This window comes from Plecotus auritus (assembly GCF_963455305.1).
Source record: "Plecotus auritus genome assembly, chromosome: 13".
Lineage (NCBI taxonomy): Eukaryota > Metazoa > Chordata > Mammalia > Chiroptera > Vespertilionidae > Plecotus > Plecotus auritus.
This window is the reverse complement of record NC_137779.1, coordinates 17262039-17272800: the sequence shown is the minus strand read 5'-3', so window position 1 is coordinate 17272800 and position 10762 is coordinate 17262039. Positions and strand designations below refer to the sequence as shown.

The following is a 10762-nucleotide window of genomic DNA, read 5'->3' as shown; positions in this document are numbered from 1 at the left end:
CCCTCCAAGGAAGTAGCTGGTAGTGAGGAGCCTTTTTCCTGACCCATAGATGGGGGTGTCTGTCCTGAAGGGCACCTAAAGACCCTACCTCACGGGGTTAATCGGGGTGTCAGCTTTGACCTGATGGCCCCTATCCCTACACTCCTGGCAAGTTCCTCCTTGTCCCCATGCCCCTGGCAATTTCCTTCTTGTCCTTCCTCTTCCTGGCTCTTCACCCCGCACCCCCAGGGACTTCTAATGTTACTCACTGGCAGCACATCTGCCTGCCCCTCCCTCCCTCACCCTGATGATCCGTGAGACCCACCACCATCGTTTGCTTCATTCTTCTCTCCAAAGAACACTGGGGGTGAGGGCATTGTACTAGCTGTCACTACTCCCACTCACTTCTCCCTTCTGAACACGCCCACACCTCAGACCCCCACACCTCAGACCCCGAGGTGCACTTCCTCCAGAACGGCTCTTCGAGGTTCCCCTGACCTACTTGGGCTGCATCCAGCCCCACCTCTGCCAGACCCCTCACCCTCCTGGCTTTTCTTCTGCCTCTGGCCACCTCCTCAGCGGCCTCTTCTCTGGTTCACCCCTCGATCCCCTACCCTTCTCATGTCCTGTGCTGGTACCATCCTCTTCCATGGTGTCCACATCTCTACCTCAGCCCAGACCATCTGAGGCCACAGTAAATTCAACCCTGACAGACATCTCTACAGGTGTCCTACAGGCACTCCTGGCTCAACATGCCCCAAACCTTTGCCCCTCGCACCTCCTCCCTGGCCTTCCTCATCTCCATGAACGGCATGACATCCACCCAGCTGTCCAGGGAAGAGAAGGGAGCCTTACTTGACCCAATTTCTGGTTGCTACTGTAGCTTCGTGGATGGACCACAGCTGCTCCTGGGGTGTGGGCTGTAATAGCAGCCTTCCACCTGGCCTCTTGCTTTGACATCAGGGTGGGCAGGATGATTTTTCTAAAAAGAAAACCGGATCATGTGGTTTCACTGCTGAAAACCCTCCAGTGTCCCCTGCCCACAGAATGACAGAGCTCCGCAGCATGGCTCTGCAGCCCCGGGCCCAGATGTACCTCTTCTCTCACTCCGTGATCCTGTTAGGACAAACCATGATCCAGCCAGCCCCTGGAATCTTGCTAATTCTTGGTCCCAGGCCTCTGTATATGGTTTTTCATCAGCCTAGAACCACCCCCCTTCCCACTCTCCTCCCCACTCCCCCTGCATTCACTTTGTGAAGCTGCTCATCCTTTAGGTTTGCCTGCTGGTGTATCTCCAATAGGTAGCCCTAGACCCGGCCAGCAGTTGAAGCTGAATAAATACTGCAGAGGAATGAACACATCCCTTCCCTCTACAACCACAACCCTGCAGGAAGGTGGGAAAAGGAGGCACTAGCTTGCCAACGAGGATTTAAGAATGCTCCTGGGGCCCTAGCTGGGTTGGCTCAGTGGCTAGAGCGTCGGCCTGTGAATCCAAGCATTCCGGGTTTGATTCTGGTCAAGGGCACATACCTCGATTGCAGGCTCCTCCCCACCCACCTCCGACTCCCCCACAGGGCCCTGGTCCAGGTGTGTGCAGAAGGCAACCAATTGATGTGCTTCTCTCACACTGATATTTTTCTCTTTCTCTCCCTTCCACTATCTCTAAAAAGCAATGGGAAAATATCCTCGGGTGATGATTAAAAAAAAAAAAAAGAATGCTCCTGGGAGGTCGGAGAGGCTGTGCTTCTCCCAACCTGTGGTCAAAGGCTAGCGGGCACTTCAAAGGCACCTGCCATGAGGTGAAAAGAGGAAGGGACAGAAAACTGACAGGAAGCAGTTCATCACATTTATTGATTGATAATAAATTGGGGCCAGCTGCTCAGGAATGCTGCCTGCCTGGGCTCTGTGAAGAGGGGCAGCAGTGATCATTCTGATTGGTGCCAGGAGGGAGCCAGGCCTGGGCCTGGGGCTCAGGACCACTAAGGAGTTCTGTCCAGCTGGACCGCCTTGGTGGGCAGCATCAGCCTGGGCCAGGGATCAATCCCAGGGTCCTGCTCCCTCATTCTGTCAGCCTGGGCCTCAGGCACAGAACCTCAGAGCCTGTAGCCTGCCCACCTGCCCGGCCACATGGGGACAGAATCACCTGGGTGAGAAGAGGATGGAGGAGCTCTTGGCATGATGCTGGGGAGGAGGACGTGAACATGGGCCGGGATGTGACCAGGGGTGACAGATGGGGAAGTGGGGCCTGAGAAGAGCTTACAGGCTCAGATGATGTTGTGCTCTTCCACCTTCTCTCCCAAGTAAAAGCGGCTGAAGAGGAAGGACTTCAGGTCGATGGTTTGGAACTGGCCCTCGAGCACCATCTCGGCCACAGCTCGCCCCACGGCGGGGGCCTGCTGGAGCCCATGGCCACTGAAGCCTGTGGCAAAGTACATGTTGACGACCAGGGGGTGGGGGCCCACCACGCCATTCTGGTCAAAGGTGTTGTAGTCGTAATAGCCGGCCCAAGCGCTCCGAACCTGCAGGTGCACGAGATGCTGGGGTTCTCAGGAAGGCTGCCAGGGCAGCCACCCCGCTCCTGGTCAGGCACCAGCACCCTCTACCACTGCTGAAGGGGTTGACAGCATGGGTCCTTAGACCCACAGAGTCCTTAGCAGTTGTGAGGTACATAGATGGGCCCGAGATGCTCCAATGTCATGTCTCCTAGTTACCTTTAGACTCTGAAAAGCTGGTACTCTATGGGCCAAACGGGGCCACACCTTGTCCTGGAAGAAATCATGGTCCACTTCCAGGTTCCCCGGGTCCGGTTCCTCCTCCTGGGGTGAGAGGTGGGGACACAGGGACAGAGCCAGAGCTCACTGGCCTCTTTAATCAACCCCCTAGGTGGGTGGGGGATGGGGACGAGAGATCCCAATCAAAACCTGAAAGTGCGGCCACATCAGTAACAGCACTGGCCCGCCCCAAAGCCTGACTCCAAGCACCGACCCCACTTAGCTTACCTCAGTGGGGCTACAGCCACCCAAGTAGTTGTGGCCTAATCCTTCCCGGCGGAAATAGGCTCCACTGGTGTCTGCCATGAACGGAGTCTCCAGGCCTGGTCCCTCGGGGCAGTGCCATAAGTACACGTACCTGCCATAACCAGGTGGGTTAGGAAGTGGCGGGAATAGCAACTCTTCCCTCCTCCGACTAAACAACCATTTTTTTCTTTTTAATATATTTTTATTGATTTCAGAGAGGGGAGCGAGAGGGTAAGAGATGGAAACATCAATGATGAGAGAGAATCACTGACGAGCTGCCTCCTGCATGCCCCACACTAGGGATCGAACCCGAAACCCGGGCATGTGCTCTAACCAGGAATCGAACCATGACCTCCTGGTTCATAGGTTGACGCTCAACCACTGAACCACGCTGGCCGGTCTTAACAACCTTTTATTTTTTATTTTTTAATTTTTTTTTTTTACAGAGAGGAAGGGAGAGGGATAGAGAGCCAGAAACATCGATGAGAGAGATACATCAATCAGCTGCCTCCTGCACACTCCCCACTGGGGATGTACCTGCAACCAAGGTACATGCCCTTGACCGGAATCGAACCTGGGACCCTTGAGTCCACAGGCCGACGCTCTATCCACTGAGCCAAACCAGTTAGGGCTTAACAACCTTTTATATTGTTTCTCTCCTCCTCTCACCAACCTCCTCAGCTGCCCTGGGGGACGTCACCTTTTCCTCGGCTCCACAGGTAGCTTGGTGCCCTCTAGGGTGCCAGGTGGCCCCTTCCCAATACCAGCCAGCTCTGCTATTTGCCCCGACCAGGCCCCTGCGGCATTGATCACGATGGCACATTCCACAGGCTGGTATTCCAGGCTGTGGTCCACCTTCACCTGCAGGCACAGAGGGGGAGGGAGGCAGGGCCTGGCCCATACGCGCCACCAGGAGAGGAACATTTCTTCCTGGAAGTGGGTTGAAGTTCCAAGTGACAGTCGTTACCTTTCTCATCCCTCCCTCCACTCTGGTGAGGAAGTTACGCAGGCTGGGAACTTACATGGACTTCATGGATCCTTTTCAAAGTCACATCTTTCCCACTCATGGTCTGCATGCGGCTAGATGAAGTGATGAAACCTGCAGGAGAAAGAAAATTAAATAAGCCCTCGAGGCCTTGGAGAGGAAGGAGATGGGGGTCCCGGTTTCCTAGGGAAAGGAACTGGAAGGCTGGCGCTTTCCCAGACCCTGCAGCAAACAGGGTAATGGGGATGAACTTGGCCGCACTCAGGGCAGGAGAGCACTGAAACCTTCTAGGCCAGTGGTCGGCAAACTCATTAGTCAACAGAGCCAAATATCAACAGTACAACGATTGAAATTTCTTTTGAGAGCCAAATTTTTTAAACTTAAACTTCTTCTAACACCACTTCTTTAAAATAGACTCGCCCAGGCCGTGGTATTTGGTGGAAGAGTCACACTCAAGGGGCCAAAGAGCCGCATGTGGCTCACGAGCCGCAGTTGGCCGACCACGGTTCTAGCCAATCACGAGTCAGAAGCAGCCTAGTCAGCAGCTGGAGTCAGGATGCCCAGGACCAGCCCTCAGGGGAGAAGCCCTTCCCCCACCAACCCTTGCTCAGCCTGTGAGTGAGGATAAGACATAGTCTAGGCCTGCGCCCTGGATGGCAAAGGATATGAGCAGTGGGCATGGGGGGCAGACTCACGTGTCACCTCTCCCTGGGAGAAAAGGACCCCTAGGGATTGGACCTTTCGCCGAAGCCCCTGGAGCAGACTCCAGGGGTCAAACCAACCTTCACCCTCCAACCCTGTGAGGGAAAAAGAGGACGATGAAGAGGGACGAGAGCCCTCCTCTCCTCTTGTTTCCCGCACCCCCAACTCTTCTTTGGGCTCCTAAGCTGGGGAAAGTCAGGCTGACGGACTGCACTGAGTCAAATCCTGCGGAAGAACAGAGCTGGCACGGCCTGGGGCGGTCCTGCTGGCCAGAGGGAGGCGTTGCTCAGTGACATGGCTGCAGGGTGCTGAGGCTTCCCACCGGAGGTGCCCGCAGCCCGATGCCCTCTGCGAGCAAGCCTCACCGTAAGACGCCAAGGCCACGCCGTCTGTGTTAATCCAGGGAAACTTGTTCCGCAGCTGCTCCGGAGACATCAGACACACTTTGGCTCCTTCCTGCCTGAGAGAAACACGTGTGTCTGTGTGTGTGTTATTGAGAATGAGCGTGCAGAGAGGGAGCAGTACAGGCTCAACTCCACAAGTGGGGATTCTACCTCATCTATGCCCCTTCTCTGTCCCAAACTCCCCAATTTTCTCTCCTTGCTGAATGGATGAGGGACAAGCCTCCTAGGCTCTTCAGCATCTGACCCCTTCTTCCTTTCCTACATCCTAGCGTCCATTGGCTGCACAGCCTGAATCCCTTGTCATCCGCCACCTCCTCTGGAATTGATTTGCAAACCCTACAAAGGCTACACCATGGTGCTCCAAGAACACACTCCTAAGCCAGAATGCCTTGTTTCACTCCCAGCCACCACTTACTAGCGCCTTGTGCCTCGATTTCCCCACATGTAAAATGGGGATGTTCTGATGATCAAATGAGTTATTATCTGTGAAGCAGTTAGGACATTACCTGATGTCACGCGTGAGACTTGGAGACGTGTTTGTTGGAGATGCCTGCTCTTGACTGACCATGGTTATCAATGAGAGCAGAGCTGCCATACCCGGCCTGTAGCCTATTTCTGTACATGAGCCATACTCATGCATTTATTTTTTTTTTTTAGCGCTGCTTTTGTGCTTCGATTGCAAGTTGAGTAATTGCAATAGACTGTATGGCCCACAAACCCTAAAATACTTACTATCTGGCTCTTACAGGGAATGCCTGCGGATTCCTGGACCCCTCGCTAGAGATTCTGATTTATCAGGTCTGGGGCGTGTCCTAGGTGGTTCTTATCTGGCAATGCAGGATCCGCCAGCAGCACTTTGTCTGTATCATAGCCCTAGCACAGGGCCTTGAAGTTCTGCACCGGCCTGCCTTTCCTGACTGAGTTCCCAAGGGGCAGGGACCTGTCTCATCAGCTCCGTCATCCCAGCCCGGACGTGGCTTAGGGCTTACTGCCTGCATGTGGCTGGGAGGCGATTCCGAGGCCGTGCCAGGCACCCACCTCTGCACTTTCACGTTGTTCTCCATGATTGCAGCACCCTTTTCTGAGGCCAGCAAAAGGTACCCTGAGGGGTTGAACTGGACGTCCAGGGGAGGGTCATTGACTACCGCCAGGTACTCCTATGTGCAAAAAAAAGCTCCTCAGAGAAGCTGATTTAGAGAAGGGATGGCGAGCGCTCCTGGCCTCCTCACTGACAACCTCAGGGCTCAGGGCCCTCACCCAGATCTAAGCCTCCTCTAGGCACCACACTGGGAAGAAAACCAGGATCCGATTCCTACTTGCCCGACTGCTCCTGCTTCTTCTTTTCCCTCCTCTCTCTGGGCTGAAGGAGGGACACCACCCCAACCCCCAAATCTCACTGCACGTACATTGATGTTCCGTAGAAAGTCCACTGAAAAGAGGGAGAGCTGGATGTTCTCAGGCAGCGAGAACTGCTGGCGGATCCCGCCCACGGAAAGCCCGGTAGAGGCCTGGGAATACTGTGGGAAGACAAGGAAGGCTGAGGTAGACCAGCACCCTGCTACACAGGAGAAGAGACTGTCATGGATTCTGTGAGCCCTGAACCTTAAGTGAAAGGGGAGTTCCTCTTGCAGGTTTGCGATCTAAGAGGAGCTGCATGGATAAACCCATATGCAAGTCCCCCAGCAGCCCAGAGAGGACAACGGGTATAAAAGTCCTCATTAGCAGATATGCACGGCAAAGAGAGTCAGTCATCAACCAAGGGCCAGGCACAGTCGTACAAAATGTTAATGGCCCGGAAGTCCAAGGGCAGGGCTTTCGATCTTCTAATTGGAAAATAGAGGGATATGGCCAAAGTAGCAAGATTCGTGGCTGGGCCCTGGCTGGGTTGGCTCAGTGAGTAGAGCGTTGGCCTGCGGACTGAAAGGTCCCGGGTTCGATTCCGGTCAAGGGCACATGCCCAGGTTGCGGGATCAATCCCCAGTGGGGGGCGAGCAGGAGGCAGCCGATCAATGATTCTCTCTCATTGATGTATCTCTCTCCCTTCCTCTCTGAAATCAATAGAAATATATTTAAAAAAAAAAAAAAGATTCGTGGCTGGCTGGCAGTGGGAACAGGAACAGCTAAGTGTAAAACCTGAGGCGTGATGGAACCTAAAAGGCCCGCAGGGGTCCTCAAACTACGGCCCGCGGGCCACATGCGGCCCACCGAGGACATTTATCCGGTCCGCCGGGTGCCGCTGCCTGTCCTGCTTAGCAGCCGACTGGTCCAGGGCCCGCAGTGCGCATAGGAATTTGTTCATAGTTTTTTTTTTAAACTATAGTCCGGCCCTCCAACGGTCTGAGGGACAGTGAACTGGCCCCCTGTTTAAAAAGTTTGAGGACCCCTGTAAAGGGGGTTGAGGTAGCTGTTTGTATTAATTATAACTTGAATGTAGGCTCTCTTGGCCAGACCTGTGAGATCTCAAAAGATGCAACACTGAAATGTGCTTTCAAAAGCAAAAACCTATTGCCAAGGCCCCTAGTTTGAAGGAGGATGAACCTGGGACTAATTCTCCACATGGTCCAAAGCACAGTCCCCGCCCTGCAGACCTCCAAAGATTGAGGTCTTTTCTCCCCTTCCCTTGTCCCGAGAGTCCTTAGTAAAATCCAAGTCCAAGCCCCACTCATGACTCTGCCCTACCCCAGACCTCACCGTGTGGTCCCGATCCACCACCAGCACCTTAATGGCACCTCGTCGCTTCTCCAACCTCTTCAGCCAATAGGCTACGGACAGGCCAAGCACCCCACCCCCCACAATCACGACATCCGAGTGTTCAGGGGGCAGGTGGCTGGTGTCATACAGTGGATTCCAGGCCCCTCCAGGAAGAGCTGACTGGATCTTCTTCTTAATTTCAGACACCTTTTCAGTCCAGTCTGTGGGATGCAGTTACGGTCAAAGAGAGCCATTCATTTTCTTTTCAGGCGGTAGGGGGTTAGGAAATGGGCACAGGAAAAGGTGGGCTAAATTGACACTGAGTTGGCAGTCCCCACTGTCAGCCCCTCCCATAAGGTCAACGTGCAGCCAGCAGGATTCCACAGCTTTGCTATAGGTTCTGCATGCCGTCAGCCTCTCTTCCTTTTCATGCATCATGCTCTGCTCAAGATTCCACCTCCTAAAATTAACAGTCTATACTCTCTCCCTAGGATAGGTGACTTACACATATATACATCTCCTGTGCACACCTATCTTTCTGGTGAGCCAGAGGCTCATATACTCAACTGCATTGTCATCGCCACTTGGAAGTCCCAGGCTCCTAGACCAAGAGGTCCCCGCACACTCCGAGCTGCAACCTCTGAAGCATGGTACCTCTGAGTGGCACCTAACCCTGGATATCCGTCACCACCAGCAGACTTCCATTCATGTCCCATACGTTACAAAGTTCTGATGACTTTGCCTCCTATCTCCCCAATCTGTCCCCTTTTTTTCTATCTCTGCCACCACTGCCCTAGACTGAACCCCCATAATCTCTCACCTAGACTAATGCAAAAGCCTCCTAACTGCTCCCACTAATTCCCCTCTTGTCACCCTCATCCTCCCCCAGTTCTTTTCTACATGGTAGCCTGACGGACCTTGTCTGAACACTAATGTAATCACACACCCTCTTGCTTAAAACCCTCCAATGGCTTTCCATTACTCTAAGGACCAAATCCAAAATCCATAAACATTGCCAGGCAGACAACACACCATCTGGTTCCTGCTCGCCTAGTCCTTCTCCTCTCCCCGCACTCCCAGCCCCTTTGTCTCCTTGATGGCACCTTACTTCCTCCCATCACAGGGAACCGACACAAGTGTTCTCTCTGTTTTGAAACTCTGGGTCCACTTTGCCGAGTTAACTCTGCTTCCCTTAGGTCTCAGCTCAGTTAACATATTCTTAGGGAAGCCTTTTCTGACCCCCTAGACCAGCGGTCGGCAAACTCATTAGTCAACAGAGCCAAATATCAACAGTACAACGATTGAAATTTCTTTTGAGAGCCAAATTTTTTAAACTTAAACTTCTTCTAACGCCACTTCTTCAAAATAGACTCGCCCAGGCCATGGTATTTTGTGGAAGAGCCACACTCAAGGGGCCAAAGAGCCGCATGTGGCTCGCGAGCCGCAGTTTGCCGACCACGGCCCTAGCCCAGCGGTCGCCAACCGGTGGTCCGTGGACCACTGGTGGTCTGTGAGGTCCGAAAGGTTGGTGACCGCTGCCCTGGACTATGTTGAATTCTCCTGCCACATTATCTCATTAGCTCTGTGAACCTCTTCTGCAGCATGCAACGCATTTGCAACTTTGAGTTTATTAGTGATAGCTTCATACTGTACGATGTGTACCTTCTTCACCACCCAATCTCCACCCTACCAGAGTACCTGGCACATCCTAAATGCTCAATAAATATCCTATATAATAAAAGGCTAATATGCAAATCAACCGAACCGTGGAATGACTGGTCACTATGATGCACACTGACCACCAGGGAGCAGACGCTCCATGCAGGAGCTGCCCCCTGGTCAGTGTGCTCCCACAGAGGGAGCACCGCTCAGCCAGAAGCCAGGCCGATGGCTGGCGAGTGCAGCGGCGGTGGCAGCAGCGCTAAGCCATCCGTTGGACATCGGCTGAGGGCTTCTGGACTGTGAGAGGGTGCAGGCCAGGCTGAGGACCCCCTTCCCCCCGCCCCCCCCCCCCAAGTGCATGAATGTCATGCACCAGGCCTCTAGTCTTGAATAAATGAATCCTTTGTCATTAACCCCTAACTCACAAATCTCCAAATCTTCTTACTGTTTCCAATACAAAGTTCAGCAGCATTAGAATCTTTCTTTGATCTGGGCTTCCCTTCCCTTCCCACATATTTCCTACTACTACTCAGACTGTTTGGACGGCTTTGGCTAGTTCCTTGCACAGGAACAATACTTTTCTCCTCCTAACCTTTGCTCAGTTTTCCAGAACCTGGAACACACACCTTCCCAGAACCAGTAAACATCCTTCAGGGCTGATCTCGGTAGCCACCTGCTCCCTGTACGTCTACCATGACACTAGCTGGAGACTACCCAGTCTTGAACTGGTCTAGAAAGTCTTCCCTCTCTGGCTTCACTTCAGGCACCTCCAGGACATATATAGTGAATCCTCTCTTCTTCTTCCCTCTTTCCCGGGCCACCACACCCAGCACCGCATGCAGCACGCGAGCAGGACTTAATGCACATTCGTGCGCCCAGTGGATCAGCCCGGTCTCCTATTCTGGTGTTGAGCTGACGTAGAGTGCGGTCTAGGATTTGTCACCTGAGAAGGGCAACCCGGGGATCCGTACTCCTGTCCTGGCCTTACGAGCTCCAGGGGGCAAGCTTAGCCCCTTCTCATAGCTGACCCACTGTCTTCCCAGCCTGAACCGGGGTCCCACGTCCTGAAGGTCACATAGCCGGAGACTGGGGGTACCCCAGAACCACGACACCCTCCGGTGTCCTCAACTTTACCCGGAGTCCAGCCTCCACTGCGTGTGCTTAGCCCCCGGCCCAAAGAGCCTCGACCTGCCAAGAGCCACACCGCCCCTCGAAACATGGTCCTTTGGATCGCGGCCACTGAGCGCGACCCTTAAACCTGGCCCCGCCCTCAAACCGTCATTGCTCCGCGCCGCCGGCCATTCAGACGAGCTCACCCATTG

The 10762-nt window shown here is 53.8% G+C and overlaps 1 protein-coding gene across 5 annotated transcripts; it reads right to left on the bottom strand.

Annotated features, from left to right (window-relative positions):
- Positions 1–1804: 1804 nt before the first annotated feature.
- Positions 1805–10720, bottom strand: FOXRED1 (FAD dependent oxidoreductase domain containing 1). Of its 5 annotated transcripts, XM_080650690.1 has the most exons (12): positions 10575–10710; positions 7779–7999; positions 6494–6604; positions 6126–6244; positions 5049–5143; positions 4677–4778; positions 4019–4095; positions 3697–3857; positions 2979–3108; positions 2691–2795; positions 2240–2498; positions 1805–2122 (listed from the first exon to the last, which is right to left on the bottom strand). In XM_080650690.1, the coding sequence occupies exons 1-11, from the start codon at positions 10657–10659 to the stop codon at positions 2244–2246; spliced, it is 1461 nt and encodes a 486-aa protein (XP_080506816.1). In that variant the 5' UTR covers positions 10660–10710; the 3' UTR covers positions 1805–2122; positions 2240–2243. The 5 variants fall into 5 exon arrangements, with proteins under 5 accessions (XP_080506816.1, XP_080506815.1, XP_080506818.1 ...); XM_080650689.1 differs by having other exon boundaries at positions 1805–2498; positions 10575–10720; XM_080650692.1 differs by lacking the exon at positions 4677–4778.
- Positions 10721–10762: the final 42 nt, after the last annotated feature.

Bases quoted from the DNA above. Each gene is read 5' to 3' on its own strand.
- FOXRED1 (XM_080650689.1), bottom strand. From the start codon at position 10,659: ATGTTTCGAGGGGCGGTGTGGCTCTTGGCAGGTCGAGGCTCTTTGGGC. The intron at 6,605-7,778 runs GTGAGGTCTGGG...GTCTTCCCACAG, and splicing joins TGGTGGATCGGGACCACACG to TATTCCCAGGCCTCTACCGG. The intron at 5,144-6,125 runs GTGGGTGCCTGG...TGTTTCTCTCAG, and splicing joins AACAACGTGAAAGTGCAGAG to GCAGGAAGGAGCCAAAGTGT.